General features: G+C 27.0%; 1 protein-coding gene across 1 annotated transcript; it reads left to right on the top strand.

The window, feature by feature from the left end:
- The first annotated feature begins 14,343 nt into the window (after window positions 1–14,343).
- Window positions 14,344–23,144, top strand: LOC129966183 (adhesive plaque matrix protein-like). Its single transcript, XM_056080590.1, has 3 exons — window positions 14,344–14,397; window positions 18,002–18,070; window positions 21,216–23,144. The coding sequence occupies exons 1-3, from the start codon at window positions 14,383–14,385 to the stop codon at window positions 22,755–22,757; spliced, it is 1,626 nt and encodes a 541-aa protein (XP_055936565.1). The 5' UTR covers window positions 14,344–14,382; the 3' UTR covers window positions 22,758–23,144.
- Window positions 23,145–24,884: the final 1,740 nt, after the last annotated feature.

The raw sequence follows: 24,884 nt of genomic DNA, 5'->3' as shown, positions 1-24,884 counted from the left end.
CTTCGTGTACCACGAATGATTCAATGCCAGCTATGCATAACTCGATTACTGAGTCACATGGAAAAGTGCGTTCATCTTATTAATGACGTGATTCCAGAAAAGTCGAGACCTCAGGTCTTTTTATTCATGTTTGATAGCTGTAGATTGATATTGTTGTTCCAGACCGTGTCAAACTTATGCTTTACCTTAAAAAATGAGATTCGTATTAAAATGAAAATGATAATAATTTACACATACCTGAATAAGATAACTGAAATCTTCCTTATGAAGTAAAATTCATATTAAAATAAATAATATAATTAATTTTATTATATTGCATATTTTAATTCAACCAATTGTTTTTATTTGTGGGGAAATTGTTCATTTCTAACAGAGATTGTTAGCACATTATTTGAGCGTTTTTAATAGAATACATAAAAAAATCGTTTGGTTTTAATTTGGTTAATTATTTTTATAAACATTATTTGATCATATTTCGACTTATCGTCTGCTATTATGAAGTTTTCTTTAATTCCAAAGTGGCATTTATAAGTAAATATTGGCGAGATTTCTAAATTTTTGTCCTTCTGAATTGAAATGTCCAATAAAAGCCATCCAAAGAGAAACAAAATCTTCGAATAATATTATTCTAAAGAAAAAATATGATTATTACTAATACAAGAAAACCACGTTAAAATTTGCAGTTTATTAAAAAAATATTATTTTAAATATGCATCCTTTGATGAAACGAACATCTGCATAATTCTAAGGTAAGTTTTTATTAATTATAAAGGCAATCCACCTAGTAGATTAGTAATGAAAAGAGATTATTTGTGTGTGTGTCTCACAGCTTTGCAGAACAAATAATTTGAACTAAAGCTACTACATTTAGCTGATGTTAATATATTTTGAAGTATTGAAACGTGCACTTTTTTCTAACATTTTAAGTGGAATATGAATCTACTAAAATTAAGGGAGATTTTGGTGTTTTCCGTATGCCAATATTTTCCAAAAACATTATTTTCAGATTTAAATTTTATACAATTATAAAATTTTTAAAAATCGTCTTTTTTAATGATTTTAATTTAGTTGTCCTTGCAAATGATGTCTAAATTTTGAAAGTTTTATAAAAAAAATACTTTTTTAAGATAATTTTCATCCATTGATTTGATTATTGCAATGAAATTCAAACCATTTTCAATGTTTTCATCAAATACTTAATCAAAGGATTTTCTTCCATTTTTAAAAGCTAAAGAAGAACGATTCTGTTTGTTATCTGTGCAGTTTATATGAAGAATCTGACAATGAAATTACATTCCCGAAGAGACGAAGATTATTTAGATTTCAGGTTTTAATGCCATCATTATCTCATGGAATTTGATTACATTAGGAAGATTTTATTTTCACAATAAGCAATACACGTGTAAGACTATTATAATACGACAGCTTTAATATATATCATAAATTGATGTTTAAAGACGTTTTCTTGAAGGACTCGTGAATATCAAATTATCTATACTTATAATAAAGCTCAATGTGTGTGTGTGTGTGTTGGCGCTCTACAGGCCATACCATTCAACCTACAGCTACCAAATTAGGCACGTATATACCTTGGAAGCCGGGAATGTGCACCTGGGAGTTATTTTTTCGAATTTTTAATTATAATTTTATTTATTTAAAAAGTAAGCGAAATTTTGGCGTGTTTCTGCTATAACTTCCGAAAATATTACCGCACAAAAAAGATTTTTACATCAAGTTAAAGATCAAAAATTTATCTTTTAACTGATACCAATGTTTTAACCTTAAAATTAAATTTCTATTTTTAATGAATTTTTAAATAAATATTTTAACTATATTTTTCCAACAATTTTTTTCGTACAAAATAAAAATAAAATTTAAGCTGCACGAGCACGTTTCGCATTCATGGGAAAAAATTAGCTTTTTTCAAAGTGTTGCCATCACATTGATTAAAGCTCCAAATAAAAATAAATTAAATCTTTTTGGAAATGAAATCTGCAAAAATATAATTTTCGGCACGTGTCTGTAGGAAATGAAACAAATATGAAATATTATTTTTTTTAAATAAATTCAAGAAAAATTATTTTATGATCTTTTATACTCTCTATATTATTAATCCAATAAATCAGTTTTATTTTAAGGCAAGTTTTGTTTAATATGAACAGGATATCCATTCAAATCAGGGCCACACAGCTAATTTGTAGACCTTTAGTAAGAAACAGATCTGCTAAAATGGTCTAAATGGAAAATGATTATATTTTATGTAACTTGATTCAATAAATGCTCTAATAAATAACGAATTTTTGATTTTACATAAAACTTCTGCTGTAGAAATCACGAATAACAAAATGTTCTTGAAACACTAATATTTTAAATAAAAAGAGTTAATTTCCAATCAACTAAATCAATCACTTAAACTGACTGATTTATGAAAATTTGAATATCACTATTCAATAAAAAAAAGGATAATTTTAGATTTTCCATCGATCGTTTCAAAGAAAATACGCCAATCAGCGCGCAGGTTTCTCAAGATTAATTGGCCTAAAATTATGAAAATGTTGCGTTTTTCTAAATTTTTAACATTCAAAACTTCATAAATAAGTCTTAGTTGATCTTGGAAAATAAAAACATTAATTCATTCATTTAAAATTTGGTGTGTTCAGAATATTTCTCAGAATCTGATACCTTACTGCATTAAATTTAGACTTCATAATTTTTGAAATATATTTATAGGCCGGAACAAAATATTTTTATTGATTTCATTTCAATCCTTTTGAAAGCAAAACTAAAAACTGAATTTTTTGCTGAATCTGAGAAATTTTTGTTGAATTATTGTTTGAGATATTACATAAATTATGAAAAATATTTTGTAGTTCACATAAGACTTAAATACTGAGCGATTCTGTTTGCAATACTCATATTCAATAATAATAATAATAATTAATAAATAACAATAAAGATGATAAATAAAATAAAAAGCTTGGTTTTATTAAAAAATATCGTTATATTAATTGCAATTTCATCATTTCCACTTGAAATTAAAGTTGAAGTTTTACCGGAAATGACAAAAAATTAGCAAAATATATATAGTAAATTGAACGAAACGATCTAAACAACAGTACAAGTTTGGTATGACTATCAAAATTTGAAGATTAAAAATGTTTTGTTTGAGAATCTATTAAGAGACCAGTTACTTAAAATATTTAATTGAAAATTGAAGCCTGCGGTAATACTGGCGAACCGGCTGGTTGCCAAAGGCGGCTAGTATGTAATAAGACCGATTTCTGGGACACATACATTAGCGTATTATATATAGAGATTGTTTACTGGATGAAATTAAAAATTTTCTTCACGAATTCTGCAGTAGAAAATATGAAAAAATATTTCTTGGGTAGCCGTTAGTGCACTGCATCTCAAAATCCTGTTTACTATTTATGTTAACAAAATTCCTTTTTCTCCACAAAACAGAACCTCAGTAATGAATAACTTGTTAGTAGCATAAAATTGAACTTACACCAATTTCGCACAGCTAATTGGTTGTTAATTAAATAAATTAAAAGCATAAAAAGAAATCGATTAACATTAATTTAATTGCTCTGAATAGTTAAAACACACCCTAGAGATTAGCATCCTGCAACTGTAACTAATACTGACCTACATTTACGTAACAAGAGAATTAATAATATCGATACAATTGAAGAACTCTTATCCTCATGCAGGTTTGAAACAAATATACCTTCAACTGTCATAATATAATGACAAAATTATAAGACATTATAATTACAAAATTATATTTTATGATTTGAAAGATTAAATTTATTTCAATGAATGATTTTTTATCATCAATAAAGATCGAATTAGAAAAATAGTTGGTATAATAAAAATTAAAGCAAGATTTTAGAAAGTCACGCTTTTATTAGCGTATATATTAAAACGCAGGAAATATCTTTCTTGAATCAAAAAATTGAAGGTCAAAGCAAAAACACCAAAAGTATGAAACACTTATATTTAATGAATTGAAATTTTAATTATATTGTTAATACTAGCCGCCTTTGGCGACCAGCCGGTTCGTCAATCTTAATGCTCGTTAAAAATTCAATAATTCAATATTTTATGTAATTCCTACTTTAATAGCTTCTTCATCAAATATTTTAAAGCTTCAAATTTTGATAGTCATGTAATTCACTCATAATAATATAAAGTCCTTCAGCCATAACATAATATGTATCTCTCTAATTTTCTGTTAGTTCCGGTAGAATTTATGCTTAAAATTAAAATGGAAATCACTAAACTGCAATTAATATAATATTTTTTACTGAAACAAAGCATTTTTTTAATAATATGATTACTGATAATAGAGTCACTGAGCGTTTAAACTTTATGGGCACTAAAGAATATCTTTCTTAAGTTATGTAATATCTCAAGAATTTGTCAACAAAATTTTCTCAGATTCATCATGAACAGATCGATTCATTAACAATGTTTAATTTTAAATGCATCAAACATTAAGAAAATAAAATGAATCGTTTAAAATAATCGGTCGAAAACAGGTTTAAAAAACTACTTTAAAAACGATGTACTTAAAACTATAAGCATATACAAAAAATATATAACTAACATAAATACAATTTACTTACAAAAGCATGCAACTAACCTAAAAATTATTTAAATCAACCGTTGATAACGGTTGTCATGGCAACATTCAGAATGCGCATGCGTGAATTTTCTTCGCCAGCTCCGGTAACGCAAATGCGTGAATTTTTCTACGCCAGTTGGGGTAACGCTATGCAGATTATACATTTTTAATTTCCTTTATTCTGTGTTATTTTAATTCAAAAGTACTTCAGAATGAATCTGAAACATGGATTAATTAACAATGTTTAATTTTAAATGCATAAAACATTAAGAAAATAAACAGAATCGTTTGAAATAATCCGCCGAAAAATGTTAACCCTAGCCTCATTTCTGTTGGGAGAAAAAAAAATTGAAGTTGGCGGTGGGGAAAATAGAAGATTTTTTTGGCGGAAAAGTTGGCGGTGGGGAAAATGGAAGACTTTTTTGGCGGGAAAGTTAGTTTTTAATTAATAATTAAAATTCTAATTAAAATTTCAAAAAAAGGGACCCCAGGTGCACATTCCCGACCTCTAAGGTATACATGTACCAAATTTGATAGCTGTATGTCAAATGACCTGGCCTGTAGAGCGCCAACACACACACACACACACATTGAGCTTTATTATAAGTATATAGATATTTTAATTCTTAATGAATTTTAAAAAATTGACTTTTGATATTCATCTCCTTATCATATTGTTTCAGTACCTCTGTTTACATATGATTTTTAATTTATCTACAGATATTTTATAAAAGACTCTTTGCTGCATTTTAACAATAATATAATAAATTTTATATTTTTTCATTTTTATTACTTTTTACTTTTTTTAATATTTAGCACACTCTTTTTTTTATTATAATTATTATTGAATATCTTAATTTCTTTTGTCAAATTCATTACTTAAGGTGTACGTACACACTTGAAGATTTTTTTTTAAATTTTAACTTTAAAACTCCAGTTTTTTCACAGTAGGTTATTAATATATGATTAAACTCATTTAAGTGAGAAAAAAACCATGTTACACTCATTATTAATTAATTAAATAATATTTAATGAGCTAATAAGCCTATTTTTTGAAACATGATATCTTAAATTCTAATTTGTACAGACACACATTTCTAGTTGGAAATGATGCCTAATATGAGTCTTCATGTTGTCTGCCTCAAACAAGTAATAAAAATGTATAGTTTTTTTAAACAATTTTTTCATCAACGATGAGCAGAAAAAGCGAGATTTTTTCTGTCATTTTAACTTTTAAACAACTATTAAAAATTTATTTCTATAAATATAACTTTGATGGAGGCACAAAACATCCGCTATTTCATACAGAATATTTTCATATATAAATAACTTTATTTGTTTCATTTCTTGTTGAGTTATGATTGTTTGAATGAAGCCAGATAGTGGGAAAATATCATTCTTCATAAAATGAGTTTTAAAAACACCGAAACTAGAATTTTTAATGAAAGCACCTCAAGAAAAATAATCATAACTCGAGAAATATTTCGAATATTGACAACATCTTGGTATCGTTTGAAAGCTAAAGGATCAGAGAACATTATTAAGCAATAAAAAAATGTTCGATATTTTGAACGATTTTCGAAGTTTCAAGTGTATACATACACCTTAAGAACAACATTCGAATAGAGTTAAAACCAAATAAAATTCAACGATTAACAGATAATTTAGACATAGTAATATGGAAGAGTATATTGTTATTAAGAATATATAACTGTAAATTTTAAGAGAGTTTTTAATGTGTTTAGTTTACTTTAGTTTACTTATATTAATGTTTTATTTCATATCAACACAAAAGTTATCAGAATCATCTTACCAAAAAGTGAGAGAAAATCTGATTTCAAAATTCCATGTTTAAGCATAAAATATGTCATATTAAATAAACGCTTGGAAATATGGAATAATATAATATATATATATATTCTATATTCTAGAATTTTAGAATGATAACCTTCCACCATCATTAAATCTTTGTATTTATTTTAATTACAAAATTATTCCTCTCAAAAATCTTAAATGTTGTTAAAATTTAAAACAATAAAATTCGCAAACTTTTTTTGAAAAGGTGTATAGCAAAGTCCCTTAAAAGCGCTTTGATAAATTATTCATAATAATCTTACATATAAAATTGACAGAATTTTAAGATTGATAGTGGAAAATAAATGTTTTTAGCGAGTGCCGTAAAACTTGAAACTGACATTTTTTTTAGAAAAACTGACAAGCAATTAACACTGAAACAATATTTTAAAAAATCAATGTTTCAGTATTGGAGTTAACTTACTCAATGTCACAATATAGTATATGTCATGTGTAACTTGTGTTTTATATTGCATCTAACTGCTTGCAGTATTATTTTGTGTTATGATGCACCAGCATTTTTTTCTCTTGAAAAATCCGCAATTAAATTAATTACAATTAAACCGATGCATCATATTTGAAGAATTTCACGTGACATCTAACTTCTTTCATTATTTACTTATAATTATTATTTATTACTTACAACAGACATATATGTTGTATTTAGCACATAATAATATCTAAGGATGCTATTAAAAATTTTGTATTTAAAACACTAATATAAAAATTATTAAAAGTAGAAAAGTAAAATATACATATAAACTAAAGATACAACACAAGAAAATTCAGCACATTCTAAAACTTCTATAAATGTATTGTATTATTATAGAAAAAAAAATGAAAATTCGAACAAGCATGAATGTTACCATGTATTGAAAATAAAATTTTAAAAAATTCACTAGAAATAAAAAATTATATTTTTAACTAGCTAAACAAAATATTAAATTTGGTTTGTAGCAATTTACAAAATGCTTCAAAGCATTTCATTTATATAAAAAATACCTTCAGTGGCCCAAAAAAAGAATAATTAAAAAACATAATTTGTTTAGAATTAAAAATTATATAAATAATTCTCTTCGGATAATTCTATGATGAAATTCAACTTTGCTTACCTAAATTTGAAAAGTGCAAAAGATTTTTAAAGAATTTTAACATTTATTGTAGTTGATTAATTCAAAAATTAACAAGCATCATAAATGTGATTTAAAACAAAATAAATTACATTTTAAAATATTCCATAACTTTCGCTTTGAAAGTCTGTAATTTAAATATAATTAGAAATTACTGAAATACTCGAATAAATCTGTAGCTATATTCAATTGTTTTAATTGAAAAAAAAATATAAATGAAGTCATCTATCAGTTTTTACCAGATGCAAAAGATTATATTTCTGAATTCCAAAACTATTTTATGTGCAAACGATAAAATTAAAAGTTCATTAATTTGCGGATTTTATTCTTTTCAGCATAAAAAAAAAAGCATAAACATTATTTAAAATAATATAAATTATACCCAATAAAATTTCACTTCTTTTATTTCAAAGTATTCTAAAAGTTAAAAAAAATTTCTAAGTGCAACGAATTAATTTGTATAAATTTATAAAATACTTATCGACGCATTTCTCAATGAATTAAATGAAACGCAACTGTATTTATTTATGAACTAAATAAAAGTATTTTAATACAAATATTTCAGAACACATTACTCAACGAAAAAAAAAGAGCAGAACAAAAACGTGGGCGTTGTCAATTCTTTTGCAAGGCGAGCCAAATCTCAGTAGGTATGCAATTTAATAAAATTCATATGAGAAGATGTTGCTTCTGATTTTCCTCGTTCCCTCTTCTTTTTTTTAATGTTATTTATGGCATCGTTAGACTGCGCGGGAATCGAAGAATGGAAGAGATTATTTTCTTCCTCTTAACCTACAACCTTCAGTCAATGGCAAGGGTTTCATTCAAAGAAATAGAACACCACGTTGATCTGAAGTTTCCATTAAAGAAATAGTATTGAATTAGACTTATGTTGGGTTGGAAAAAGTAAACAAAATACTAAATAGGAAGACTTGATATTTCGAATTTTAATTTAATATCCGGAGTTTTACTTATTGGTAAATAGTTCTAATTATAAATGAGATTAATTAGATAAAATTTTCGGAAAAAATTATATAAAAGAGCTGATTTTAAATTTAAAGTTATTCTATGTTAATGAGTGCAAATTTTGCAACTTTTTCAATTACCGTTAATCCTATGCAATTTTCAAGTAAAGCAATATGCCGGTAAATTCAGAATAATGATAGTTAAATTTATTCTTGCATGCTGTGGCAAAATTTAAAAAATTAACTAAATCCTAAACATGAACAATATAAATAAAATTTCAATTTCAAAATGAATTATAAATAATGAAAGTTATAAATTAATAATTTTTCATAATAAAATTGATCATAAAATAAGCGTTTTAAAATGTTTAAGAGCAAGATTTATAAAAATTAAACATGTGAGAAAGATAATTGACCAATTCTTTTAAGTCTCTTATTTATAATCTACATTTTTTAACAATATAATCCCAAATAAAATTCTTTCAGATTTCATTTGTTTCATTTTCATTTTCACATTTGTTAGTTTAAAAATCATAAAACGTTTTGGTGATACTGGTTCTTCAGAGATATAGATTATATTTAATTTTAGTTTATTCGTTGTTGATAATTTTTCGCGGCACTGTAACTATTTTATTCGTTTTACTATTTCACAGATATTAAAGAGAATCCTATTTTTTTAGCTTTCAACGATAGAAGAAACTTATGCGATTGAATATTTGATAAAATAATGAAAATAGTTTGAATTTTAGGACAACAGTGTAACCTGTTGTTGGATATTAGGCAAAAAACATATTTTAGGGGAAAAATTATTGAAATTAAAGAAAAAAATGCATATTTATTAAATTAATTTAATTAAAAAAAGCTTTTTTAAAATTTTGAAGCGAAGTAAAAACTATTTTTGTGCAAAAAATATATTCGTAAGTTATCGTCGGAAAAAAAAATTCAAAATTAAGCTTAATTTTTGATTAATTAAATTTTAAATAAATCGCTCCGGCTTGCACATTCCCTCTCACTAAAATATATTTGTACCAAATATGGTAGATGTAGATCAATTGGTCTATCCTGTAGAACGCCAACACACGCATTATCTTTATTATTAGTAGATATCAAAGGACCATTCGTTGTTTTAACATATTTGTTATTGGAAGTACTCCAGCTCTTTTTTAAGGATTGTATTATTATTTTTTGTGTGTATGAGTGCCAGAAGTTGTTTTTCGTATTAGTCAAGCTTTAGTAAAGCTTAAAAAAAGCTGTCATTAGTAAAGCTTAGTCATTAGTAAAGCTTTTAAAAGTAAAAATGATCAGACATCTAAATTGAGAGCAACTTCGTTCTATTCTTTTATTTTAACTCTGATTTTTACATGTTGCCACTTTCAAAAAGTGAAAGTACTGCAAGAAAATAAGACAATGTTTCAGGTCTGCTTTTATCAGTTCAGTCTCTTTTAACATCTTCATTGAAGAAGTTCAGCATAAAAAAGCATTATAATTATTTAATGATTTACTGAATAACTGATTGATATTAAAGAAAAACTAGGGTTAGGTTAACGAAGGAAAACTAAGATGGTTGATATTAAATGCGAAACATGTATCAAAAATTAATTCCCTTATAAATGCATTTCCTGTTCACTTATTTATTATTATAAATAATGATATTTTCCGATTCGTTTCTCAGCTTTTTACGGCAAAAAATATTTTTAGTTTTTCAAAATCTAATCAAATTGTAAATTTTAAAGATGGTTGATATCACTAAATTAGTATTGGCTGTATGATGGCAGAACAGCTGGCTATCACCAATGGCAAGATTATAATAAATTCCTAAAATTCCTGCAATAAAACGCACACAAATAGCTTATTATGTTTCTGAGTTGCCATTATTACATGAAGCCGTAAATAATTGCTCCCTTTCGAATTTTAATTATAAATTATTTTTTTATTCTTCATATGTGAGAAAATAAAGCCAATTAATTCTGTCAATCTATATTTATAAAATCTACTGTCGGTTTGTTTATTCCTTAACGGATTCAAATGAAATTTAGCACAGGTGTTCCTTAGTACCTAGAAGGCTTAATTCGGCTATTAAAAAGTTTCTAAACCCCTGTAAGTTTAAAGTAAAATTGAAAATAAAAGATTTTAGGGTTTTGTATCATAATTTTCTATCACAAATCATCGCACAAGCATTATCTTCACATCATTTTAAAATTTGAAAAATTTGCTTTATGACAAAAATTGATTTCATTACTATATAGTTTTCCCTGATTTTTAAACAATTTTTCAACATTAGCTTTGGCATAACTTTTATTACTTCCATTTTTATGAGACTTAAACGATTTACACGTTTCCTTTCAAACATATAGAACAAACAAGTATAGACGATTTACACGTTTCCGTTCAAACATATAGAACAAACAAGTATAGATGATTTACACGTTTCCGTTCAAACATATAGAACAAACAAGTATAGACGATTTACACGTTTCCGTTCAAACATATAGAACAAACAAGTATAGACGATTTACACGTTTCCGTTCAAACATATAGAACAAACAAGTATAGACGATTTACACGTTTCCTTTCAAACATATAGAACAAACAAGTATAGACGATTTACACGTTTCCGTTCAAACATATAGAACAAACAAGTATAGATGATTTACACGTTTCCTTTCAAACATATAGAACAAACAAGTATAGACGATTTACACGTTTCCTTTCAAACATATAGAACAAACAGGTATAGACGAATCAGTGGATAAAACGGCTAGTGTAGAATAACTTAACAAATAGCAACTTATACAAAGAATCAAGGCTTATTAAAAAGAATCATTTGTATAAATATTTTTTCGTTGCTTTTTTTTTTTTTTTTTTTTTTTTTGCTTTTAACATCACCGATAAAAACTTAAATTTTTCATTCCATTTTATTATTATTTATTTTATTTTCTACTAGTCGCCTTTAGTGACCACCCGGTTCCCCAGTATTAATGCTAGCTAAAATTTTTAATTAATTATTTTATGCAACTTGGTCTCATAATAGGGTTTTCAGCAAAATATTTTGAAGCTTCAAATTTTAATATTCATTTAATTAATTCACTTATACTAATATGTAGGCCTTAAGCTGCTCTCTTCCTTGTACTTTGTATCTCTCTCTAGTTTTCTATCAGCATTCTGTAAAATTCAAATTTAAATTAAAGTGAAACTTATTAAACTGAAATTAATATAAAGACATATTTTTATGAAACTAAGCATATCATTTAAAAGAAAAATGTGAAAACTGAAAGCAGAGACATTCGGCATTGAAGTCTTATGTGCACAACAGAATAATTTTCATAATTTATAATAGCTCAAAGAATTATTCAAAAATATTTCACAGCTTCTTTGTAAAATTCAGTTTTTAGAGGATTTAAATGATGTCAATAATAATATTTGATTTTTTTTACGATATATAAATATACTTCAAAAAATTAGGAAGTTAAAATTTCTGACAGTCCTTTGGTTCTAAGGAATCATGTTCTGAAAAATATTCTTGATTCTCCAACTTTTAAATAAATAAATAAGCGTTTCTATAGTCTGTGATCAAATTTGACCGATTTAATTTTAAACATTACAATTTTAGAACAACTAACATTTTCAAATCACTTTTGAGAAACCCACGGAGATGATTGGCTTCTTTGAGACGGCCGATGAAGTAATCTAAAATTGCCCATTTTTATAGAACAATGATGTTCAAATTTTCATAAATCGGTCAACTTTAGTGATTGATTTAGCTGATTGGAGTGCAACTCTTTTTATTTAAAATATTAGCGTTTCAAGAATATTTGTTAAATATGACTCACAGAGCGAGGATTTACGAAAAATTTAAAATTCGTTGTTCATTAGACCATTTATTGATTCAAATTACATAAAATATAATTATTTATTTCATTTAGACCATTTTTTTTCGCAAATGTTCGTATATTACTAAAGGTTTATGAATTATCTGTTGGGCCTTGATTAGAATAGATATCCTACATATATTAAACCATGTTTGCCTTAAATAAAACTGCTTCATTTAATTAGTGCTATAGGTAGTAAAATATCATTAAAAAATTTTCCTTGCATTTACTCTTTCATATAGCCATGTGCTGAAAATTACACTTTTATACATTTAATATGTTTAATGTGCTTTAATAGTTAACTTACGTTTCAATTTCAGCTTTTGTCAATGAGTTGAAAACACTTTGGCAAACGCTAATTTTTTACACTTACGTGCAGCGTGCTCGTGGAGCTTAAATTTTATTTTTATTTTGTGCAAAATAAATTGTTGAAAAATATGATTAAATTATTTTTTTTTCAAAAATTCATTAAAAATAGAAATTTAACTTTTGTTTAAAATATTAGTATCATTGAAAAGATTATTTTTTGAACTTTAGTATGATGTAAAAATAAATTTTATGCTGTAATATTTTCAGAAGTTATAATGGAAAAATGCTAACATTTCACTTAAATTTTAATTAATTAAAATTTCAACAAAATGATTCCGAGGTACATATTCCCACCTTAAAGATATACATGCGCCATATTTGATATATGTAGGCCGAATGGTCCGGCCTGTAGACCGCTAGCACTATCACACACATGCACACGAACCCACACGCACGCATTCAGCTTTATTATAAGTATAGATATTAATAAAAGAATGAATGAATAATAATTTAGAACATTACTGCATGATAATGTGTCAGACTTGTTTGGTTTGTCTTTATGTTATTTTTTAAAAACTTCTCTTAATTACATTAATAAAAATGAGACATAAAAATGAATTTGATTTCGTCACAAAGTGCATTTTCGTATGAATGAAAAACACTGAAAAGCATTGCTGTTAAAATAAAAATATTTTGGAAAATTTCTTAAAATTAAAAATTGTATATAAATCAAATTGAAATCACTGAAAAACCTTGTTTGAATTTTAAAGTGATATAACAATGCGGTTTTGTGCATTAATGCTTGTTCGAAATTATTAAGGAAAAATTCTGCCGTTTCTATTAATTTTTAATTAAAATTCTCATCAGGATTTTGGAAAAACGATTTATTGGCGAGTATATACTAACCTAATAAATAACTAAGTGTTGAATTTTGTAATATAGGTTTAGCAGTGATGGATGTAGATCATTTTCAAAGAATTTGCATCTTTGTAATTCGTATTCCAACTTAAAAACGCTGTCATGTCAAAATGCATATTAATAATAGTTAATTAATTATAATGAACTGAAGATTAAATTACAGATATAAACATTGCTGTAAGAATTATGGTTCAGAGTTACAAAAAGGAAAGGATAAAAAATATTTGCTAACCACGATATCAGAGTTTGAAATTCTGATAACTAAAGTTTTTTTTTCTGGTTGCAATTTTAATTATACATTTCATAATACATTGGCTAAAAATCGCAGAAAGTGACAAAACTGGAATTCATCCAGACCTTGAACACCAATTCCTATAACCTACATTACCAATTTCTTAACAAAATGGAATGTTTATACGATGAATAATTCTATTCCTTAATATCGAAAACAATTTTCCCGTTCGCTGGAATGTTCTTTAAGGAATTTGTGTCAAAATCGAAAATCTGGCTACACTAATGCAAGCAGACGATCTTAATTGGCGTTAATTAATGAAAGGTGGATCCTCGTTTCCTACAACACCCCCCAAGGATCTAGCGGCTCCTATGTAGGACACTAAACAAGTATAAATGCTAGAATTAGGCTGTTTGAAATCAGTACTGTTTCACCTTCTCAGGCTTAGCAAGCCTGTGAGGTCTTATAAAATATGGGTGCTCTACAAGTAAGAGGATTTTTCTTGTTTCTTAATTTTCTTGTGGTAAAAATATTTAGAAATAATTTAAATTCAATCACTTAGCAAGTAGCATTCAACAAAAAATATTAATCATATAAATGTTTTATATAACTTTTTCTTTAAAATTCACATATATTTGGTTATTTAATTTTAAAGAATTTTATTTGTCAATTACTTTGAATTTTAATGGATGTGCAAACAATTTTGAATGGCAAATGGAAAGAATTAATTAATTAATTAATTAATTTTACAATTCAACCATACAATTTTTTATATCAACCGTAAAATGAAATGTTTGGATATAAAAATATTTATAACTAAATGAAATTAAATCACTTAGTATGTGATATATAGATAGCATTTAAGGTGTATGTACACACTTGAAACTTCGAAAATCGTTCAAAATACCGAATATTTTTTTACTGCTTAGTAATGCTCTCTGATCCTTTAGCTTTCAAACGATACCAAGATGTTGTCAATATTCGAAATATTTCTCGAGTTATAATTATTTTTCTTGTTCTGCTTTCATTAAAAACTCTAGTTACAGTTTTTTTAAAACTCATTTTATGAAGAATGATATTTTCTCACTATGTTGCTTCATTCAAACAATCATAACTCAATAAAAAAATTAACCAAATATAATTATTTATATATCAAAATAATATGTATGAAATAGCGGATGTTTTGTGCCTCAATCAAAGTTATATTTAGAGAAATAAATGTTTTATAGCTGTTTAAAAGTTAAAATGACAGAAAAAATCTCGCTTTTTCTATTCATCGTTGATGAAACAATTGTTAAAAATAAACTATATATTTTTTTAACTTGATTGAGGCAGACAACATGAAGACTAATATTAGGCATAATTTGGAAATAGAATTGTGTGTCTGTACAAATTAGAATTTAGGATATCATGTTTCAAAATATATGCTAACTAGCTCATTAAATATTATTTAATTAATTAATAATTAGTGTAACATAGTTTCTTCTCACTGAAATGAGTTTAAACATATATTAATGACCTGCTGTGAAAAAACTGGATTTTTAAAGTTAAAATTAAAGAAAAAATCTTCTAGTGTGTACGTACACCTTAATAAAAAATAATAATATATACATTTTAAATAAATTCTTCTCTAAAAGTCATATATACGCATGCGGTTATTATTTTTTGAGGAGTTTTGTTTATTAGTTATCTTGAATTTTAATGAATGTGCAAACGATTTTAAATGGCAAATAGATAGAATTATTATATTAATTATTTATTTTTACAATTATATAATTCATCCTTAAATTGAAATCTTTGGACATGAAGATATTTACAAGTAGTTGAAATTTAGGCACTTAGCTTGTGATATAATGGTATCATTTAACAAAAAAAAAGAATATTAATTATATAATTTTTTAAGTAAATTCTTCATCTAAAACTCACATGTATGCGGTTATTAATATTTTAGGAATTTTATTTGTCAGTTATTTTGAATTTTAATGGATGTGCAAAATGAATGTGACTGTGTCAATGTCAAATGTAAATAATTATTTTATTAATTATTTATTTTTACAATTATAAATCGTGCTTAAATTGAAATATTTGGATAACCATTCTTTGGAAATCTGTTCTTTAATTTGTTGTACGGGTTTCGTTATTTTGTTTTTATTAAAATGCAATACATTTAGTTGTAACAAAATAAAAACTTCGATTTCCAAAGCTTTTTAAAAATCATTCTCGACTCAATAAAAACGTTATCTAATAGAAATTTAATATTTTTATTAGATTTATCGAGTCATTCTTGGCGAGTTTTTCTGGTGATTTATCCCATAAATGTGGTTAGTAATATCCGAAAACCGAATTTTCTTCTAGACCAATTTCCAACCGCTTTTCTTCCCAGCCGATTGATCTAGCTCTTTCCGTTTTGTAGTCATAGTGTTAACTTATATTCGAACAGCCAGACAGACAGACTTCCTCTGAATGGACTTAGCTCAAAAATTGATAGAAATCTGCAAATATCGAGAAAAGACCGTACACCAAATTTCATACATATGTCTCAATGTGATTTTGAGTTATTTTTGTCACAAACAGACGAACATTTTTAAAAACGTGTTTTTTAAATTCAGGGAGATCTAAAACGTGGAGATTCATCAAAACCTCGGTTTCGAAATTTTGACGATTACAATATTTTCTCTATACTACGTATGCGAGTAAGTAAACATTAATGATAAGTTTGTGATGTTTGGCCGCCATTGGCGACGTCTACGAAAACGATTGGCGCGATTCGCCGCTGCCGTTTTTGTTTTTTTAACCTATGATGAGAAGAGCTTGTGTAGCGGAAGGAAGGTGGATGGTTATGCTTTACTTTGATATTTTTTTTAATACATTATCTTGAGATAAGTCTGAGTGGTTCATTTTTATTTGAGATATGTATTTTTTTAAGAAATAAAACACGCTCGTGTCATTACAGAGTTGATATATAAAATTGTTAATAGGACGAAGCTAATTCTAATCTAATAAATTAATTTAATTAATTTAGTGATGAAAAGGAAAATTCTTTATCATTATTTGACTCAATAAAGTCAATTAATGTCCATGTAATTAATAAAGACAATTAATGTTCATGTAATTAATAAAGTCAATTAATGTCCATTTGATTAATAAAGTCAATTAATATCCTGTAATTAATAAAGTTAATTAATGTGCAAATACTAAGAATAAAGTTAATTAATGTGCAAATGCTAAGAATAAATTTAATTTAGCATTTTACAAAAGAAAAAACAAATATTTCACGTGTAAATAAATTTACATTTAGTTGTTAGGTAACATAGTAATTCATTTAATGAATATTGTGTGACTTTGAAATTGAGAATCCGATGACATCATAATATCTCAGTGAACGATTGGGTTAAACTAATTTTGCAAAAATAGCCTTATTTATGACTATGTCGATTTTTCTTTGAATATTCACAGTATATTAATACTAATTTACAGTATAATCTTTTATGCAGATAAATATTTAACATAGCATTATTAAAATGACTAATTTTTTTAATGTATATAAATGAAGAAATAAATGATCATTTTAAATAAAAAGAAATAAGAAGAACTGAAAAAAAGGAAAGTAACAAAGCTTTTATTAGTTTTCGCTTCACAGTATGCACTTTCATTTTGACAAATAATTTGAAATTTTCGAAAAATAGACGAAAATTCAAAACTAAAAATGCAATATTCATAAAAAATGTAACAAGGGAAAATTAAATTAATTGTTAATTCCAAAGTGATGAATTAGTTGGTGTATAATAATTAACGAGCTAAAACCAATCTTTTTGAAAATCTTTCTGATTTTATTCAGATCATTATATGTGAGCAATCAGAATTTGTTGAAATAATATGTGCTAAATTGTATTTGTATTGGAATTTAAAGTCTAAAGTTTTTTCTGTATATTAAAATTGAAACATAATTATTATTGAAATTAAATTATTACATCTGGTTAATGTTAAATTATTGAAATAAACTTTTTATATGTATGAAAAGATTATAAGTTAACAAATAAAATAATACAAATTATTCAATCAATTGTGCTATAAGTTCTGTTTCCTTGTAGGTATTCTTCGTCTTGTCTGTGATAATATGGGAAAATGCAGGAGTTCATGCCGACAAAGGCTACCCAAAGGTAAGTTCGAATTATTTACCATACCTATTCTAATATTAATCCTTTTTAAAAAATTATTTAATCCATTTTTTTAATGAAGCGTAATCTAAATATATGCAATCTGGATTTTATCATAACATGCTATATTTTACAAGATCATAAATTTTTCTTACAATTTCTCATATTAAAATTAATAAAATGTACAGTTTGTGCTTTAAAAACTCAGAATTTTTGATTAAAACTGCGTTACCAATTCTAATGCAATATGAAAATTGTCTTATAATAAAATTATTTTGAAAATCTAAGCAGATTTATAAAATAATATAATTAAATATGTCAAAATACCAAAAAGACGTGTTCTTTAATAATTTCAAATTAACTATTTATTATTCAAATTAATTATTCATTTTAAATTAAGTATTTATAATTCAATTTAACATTTCAAATTAATTATTCATTTTAAATTAAATATTTATAATTCAATTTAACATTTCAAATTAATTCATTTTAAATTAAGTACTTATAATTCAAATTAATATTAAAATTTAACTATTATTTAAATTAATTATTTATAATGAAGAGGTTCATCGCTAATATTTCACAACTTTCAACTTTTGTATTTTTTCAAAATTGAAAGGATAATTCAATCTTTAGTTCGAAGTTAGCTTGAAATAAGGAAAAAATATTTGTCATTATTATCACTCTTTTGCAAATTGTGAAATATGCTGGAAAAAGTACATTTAGAATAATTAAAAATAATGGTGTACTTTTAAACTTTTTTCGTCTGCTCTTATATTTGTAAAGAAGAAAATTTGTTACTAATTTTTCACTCATTTCAATCATGTGCTAGAATTCTAAAAATTGCGTGTTCCAGATGACAGTACAATATTTTTATACTTTGAGATCTTAATAGCCAAATGATTACTAAATTTTATTCGATTTTTAGTCATACGCATTAGTTTTTAAATTCTGATCCTAAGATTCCATAATAATAAGGGATACAGGATTCCATAATAATAATGAATTGAATAAAATATTTAAAAATAAAGTTTGAAATCAAGTTCTCTAAAACCATTCTTTTATTAGTTTGCTAAAAAAAGCGCATAGTATATCTAATAATATATATTTTTACCAAAAAGCTGGACTCAAAATAGTCTTAAAAACTTTAAGCGTTGAAAACAATACGAGAAGAAAATTAAACCCCAAAAATATTAAAAGTAAACATTCATCCAAAACTTATGTATATTATGGTATTCCAATTTGTATAAACTATTTACATCAGCACCTCTAAGATTTTAGACATTTTTATTTTGACTTCCATATTTTTAAAAATTTAATAATATTATTTTCTTTATTTTAATACACCAAAAAAAATTGAAAATTCTTAAAAAATTCATTTGCTTTTATTATTCGTGTTAAGGAGATATTTCTCATTAAAATATAAAGTTTGCAATTCAGAAAAAAGTTTATTAATTAATAGGATGAATTCATACCCACAGAACACATACATAATTAATTCCCCGTGCTAATGTAATGCAGAAATCTGTCTTTGAAAAAGAAAATAAACACTACTTCAGAGCATAAAATACAAGTATATTTGCGAGTACCATGTGACTATTACGTCATGAATATTCGATCCATTGAGAATTCGTAAGTAAAAGATAAAATTCTTGTTAGAGCGTCTGCAAAAGATTCACGTTTCAACGTACAGTCCAAAATCCAATTAAATACTTTATTTATTTTATAACAGATGACATTACATATCTCATGACTTGAGCAGATAAAGAATTATGGATGTAGCATTAAATTAGCAATGTCTGCCGAAACATCATTAATTACTGACTGTTTGTACGTCAGTATTTTGACAAAGAAAGTATACTTTGTTACATTGCAACAAGTGAGTAACAAGCTGTCTATAAAATAAGAACTTATTCTTGGATTTCCACAAACACTAACCTAAATCCGAGCTAAAAATGTTAGAAATGAATGAAAGGAATGGAATAAAATTTCTAACTTATGCAAATGAACCGCTTGTTAAAAAAATGGATTCCCTTTCCATTTCCTCAATTATCCAAGTTTGTTTGAACATTGTTTCGCGGTTTCAAGGTTTTTATTAGTGAGTAAAAGATCGAAATACAAACTTATGTATTTTGATGCATGTTGGGAAGAATGATAAAAAAAAAGTAATTTTCTTCTTTCATCTCTTGAAGGAAAAAAAATCTTCTTTGTTGTTTTTGCGACTACTAATATTAGAATTGGGTTAAAAATGAATATTTAAATAGGATTAATAATATTTCAGTGGCAAATACTTTCATGTTTAGTATTTTTAATGCAAAGAATAAACTTAAATTTAAAAAAAAATGTTTAAATGTTGATAATTTTCTTATCGTCTGCAACTTTATTTTCCTGCAACTTTATTTATTTTATTTTAACTGTTATTTCAATAAAAAACAATCAATACAACAAACGATTTTAAAAACCTGCCAAGAGCTTTAAAATTTTATAAAGTTATTATTTTTAAGAGTGAAATTAAATTCAATTTAGAATTGTAAATGGCACTCAGATACATTTATGTAGAATGCTGTAAAATATTTGTAACACTTTTTTTAATTATGAATGTTAACATAAAAAATAGAATACCTTTTTTAATGTATGGAAACATTTTTTAATCAAAAAAATATTTGTAACACTTTTTTAATTTGGAATGTTAACATCAAAAATAATCTATTATTTTAATACATGAAAACAGTTTTTTTTAATCGAAAAATATTTGTAACACTTTTTTTTAATTAATCAAAAATTATCAGTCAGCAGACCTTTGCTAAATTCTTCTTTATGTTTACTGATATTTTTCATCAAAATTTGCAGGAATTTTACGGAATAATTTGAATTAAAATAATTAAATTATACAAAATCTCCAAACCCCTATTTCTTGCCAGGGAAATGTGTACATCGAAATACTGAATCTCGGAGCTATAGATTTTGGGTTAAGTGCATATCCGAATTAGCTAACGTGGGGATTGAAATTGAGCATCTTTTTTTTTATAGTATGTGGATGAATGGATATAAGCTGTTTTGAAATTAAAAGAATTTTCAATTGATTTTACTAATATTTTACAGTAAATTCTCTCATTGTTAAATAAGACATTTTCTTTTTTATTTTCAGAAACCTTATGGATTTGGTTATAATACAGACGATGGTTATGGCAACACACAACATCGTTATGAATATGCTGATCCTTATTATGGGGGAGTGAAAGGATCATACGGGTACTATAATGCCGATGGAGTGTATCGTACAGTGTACTACACTGCAGACAAGGGAGGATTTCGAGCTAAAATAAAGACAAACGAACCTGGTACAGAAAATCAGAATGCTGCTGATGTAGAAATAACTGCATATCCACCTCCACCAAAGTATCCTCCCCCACCTCCTAAATATCCAGCTCCTGCTAAATATGCTCCCGCATATCCTGTACCTGCTTATCCAGATCCTCTTAAATATCCACAACCAAAATATCCTCAACCAAAGTATCCTCAGCCAAAGTATCCTCAGCCAGTCTATCCAAAGTCTTATTCTTATTTCCATAAATACATTCCTAAATACTCTAAATATCCACCACCCGCCTATTCCCAACCACAATATCCCGCCTCAAGCTATCCTCAACCATATTATTCACCACCAGCTTATCCTCATCCACAATATCCACCTCCACCAAGCTATCCACAACCGAAATATCCTTCACCACCAGCATACCCACAGCCAAAATACCCACCACCAGCAGCCTATCCACAACCTAAGTATCCCCCTCCACCGTCTTATCCTCAGCCAAAATATCCACCACCACCAACTTATCCTCAACCGAAATATCCACCCCCATCTTATCCCCAACCAAAATATCCACCACCATCTTATCCACAACCAAAATACCCTCCTCAACCAAGTTACCCAGAACCAAAATATCCTCCCCCACCAAGTTATCCTCAGCCAAAATATCCACCTAAACCAAAATACCCTCCACCACCTGCCTATAAGCCAGAGCCTAAATACCCACCTCCTGCAGCCTATCCCCCTCAACCAAAATACCCACCACCACCTGCCTATAAGCCAGAGCCTAAGTACCCACCTCCTGCAGCCTATCCCCCTCAACCAAAGTATCCACCTCCTCCTACCTACCCTCCACAGCCAAAATATCCGGAGCCTACTTATTCACCAAAACCAAAATATCCACAACCTAGCTACCCACCCCCACCTCCAAAATATCCTCCACCGCCAAAGAAGGAATACCCTCCACCACAGCCTCCAAAGGAATATCCTCCCAAGCCAAAATACCCAGAGCCGCCCAAATATCCTCCTCATCCTAATTATGCACCCTACACGCCTTCTCCAGGATACAAATACCCTTTGCCACCACCGGCAACAGAAGCACCTCTTCCTGAAGAAGAACCAACAGAAGCACCTGTTGCTGGTGAGATAGAAACCGAAAATGCCACTGAAGCGCCTGCTGAGGAAGCAACTGATGGACCAGCAGCAGACGTCGAAGCGGGCCCCGTTCTGGAACGCCAACAACATTTTCGACCAAAATTCGGAAGAAGGCTGCGACCTCCAACAAATTCGCATACAACTCCAGCCCCTGCTGTACCTGCTGAAGTCATAGAACTAGAAAATGTTGAGATACCAGACGAAATATGGGACTTAACGGGTTAAAATGTCAAGCATTCAGTCAAAATTATGGCAACTGGAACACAAGTGCACAAGACTTCTTACCATTTCATAGGACTTTATTGCTCAAATCAAAATATATCCTAAATATTAAATAACTAATAGAGTTTTAAGTTAATGCCACCTCAGCTTTCTATAATCATAATGTGATATATTCATTCAGGTCTGGAATATGGAATATTTAAGTTTGTGTATGACTTTTGATATGTATTATATGAGGGCTCATTGTCATTGGTGGTGTGTTACCATTTCATCTCTCATAGTCATAACGTTGGTGTTTATGGTGAATATGTATTTATGTATATAGTTATTGTTAACCAATTAAAGTTGTGAATATGTGAATAGGATAGTAATAAATTTTGCATGATGAAATTTGAGGTTTTTGATTCTTTTTTCTGCTTCTAAATACATTACAATTTCAATTTATAGTACTTGCAAGAAGTTTTTGTTGCGCTATTTAAAGCAGTAATTTACAGACAAGAATAAAATATTAAAGTGCCTGTAAACCCTCAAATATTTTCAAAGAATTTTATTTGGTAACATAACATGCTTTATGCTACATAATATTATTATATTTTAATAGGAAGTCAAATAACAAATTGCGCTATCAAATATAGAATTTTTAAAAATTTAATCATAATCCTTTTGTTTAAAGATTTTTGTTGCACTTTGTTGTCTTGCAAGAATTTTTTGTTGCGCTGTTTAAAATAATAATTTACAGACGAGAATAAAATATTAAAGTGCCTGTAAATCATCAAACATTTTCAAAGAATTTGATTTGATAACATAAAAGGCTTTATGCCACATAATATCATTATATGTTGGCAGAAAATCAAAGAACAAATTGCTCTATCAAATATAATTTTTTTTTAATTCAAGCAGAATTATTTTGTTTAACAATTCTTTTTGAATTTGTTGTGCTTGCAAGAAAATTTTTTGCGCTTTTTAAAACAGTAATTTACAGACGAGGATAAAAAAAAATGAAGTGCCTGTAAATCCACAAATATTTTTCGAGAATTTTATTTGATTACATAATATGCTTTATGTAAAGATATCTATCGTTATATTTTGATATCTATATTAATATTTTGATAAAGAATCAGTTTGATTTGATAGGGAATCAATAGTGCAATAGGGAATCAAATCATAAATTCCACTGTCAAACAGAATATTTTTAATTCAAGGACTATCATTCTGTTTAACAATTGCTATTACAATTTAATTTTATTTCATTTTGCTAAAAAGACACAAATAATCATTCAAAATGTGAACTTTTGGAACTAAAAAAATTACTATTACATTTAAAGGACATAAAGTTCTTTTCAAATAAGTGTTACTTGAGAGCTCATAAATTATGGAATTTTAAAATGAAATAAATCTTTTCTTTAATAGTAAAATTTTTACTTATATCTCAGAGCCCATTCATTTACAGAACATATTAGAATTTGCAGTAGTTTAAGCATCAACTTCCGTTACTATCAAAAATTGCGCGATATACAGAAAAGACGAAAAGCCTATAAGTTTAAGCATTTTTACATCTAAATAGAAAGGAATTTCAATTAATTTGTGCCATATGTTTTGGAAAGGAATCATTTGGAAGAACACTTTGTAAAGAAATGTAATAAAAAATTCCTCTTCGCAAGCTGGAAAGCAAAGGTAGATTCCTTTATATCTAAGTTACTATCTGGCAGTATAAATTGTTGGTCATAAACAGTGAATATTAAGGTTTGAAAATTACTTTTCAGCCAATACCTTCTCAGATATTGCAGTTATAGAAAAACTTTAAATGCAAAAGTTCTTTGTCTTAATAATGTGCTAATTTAGCTATTTTGGTTTATTTTTCTATCTTCAATATTAAGGAAGTTATAACGAAAGTTTCAACCTCCCCCCCACACACCATTTCCACCTCCTTTGGGCCATCAACGAATTCCTGTAGGAATCTACCTCAGTTTGCGAAAACTTCGATGCAAAATAGAGCATAATAAAATAAAATTGTGCCACAAAATTAAGTTATTTCGATGTCAATGGTTGCATTAAATCTAACAAGATCATCTCTTCACCTAAAATTTTTTCATCGCATAGAAATATTTTATTTCTTGACTTGTAAATAGA

Source organism: Argiope bruennichi, chromosome 4, assembly GCF_947563725.1.
Source record: "Argiope bruennichi chromosome 4, qqArgBrue1.1, whole genome shotgun sequence".
Classification (NCBI taxonomy): domain Eukaryota; kingdom Metazoa; phylum Arthropoda; class Arachnida; order Araneae; family Araneidae; genus Argiope; species Argiope bruennichi.
The sequence above is the reverse complement of the archived record's forward strand: the minus strand, read 5'-3'. Positions and strand labels throughout refer to the sequence as shown.

What these genes read in the sequence shown, in the direction of transcription:
- LOC129966183 (XM_056080590.1), top strand. An exon ending in CCGACAAAGGCTACCCAAAG is followed by an intron (nt 18,071 to 21,215) that starts GTAAGTTCGAAT and finishes TTTTATTTTCAG; the next exon opens with AAACCTTATGGATTTGGTTA.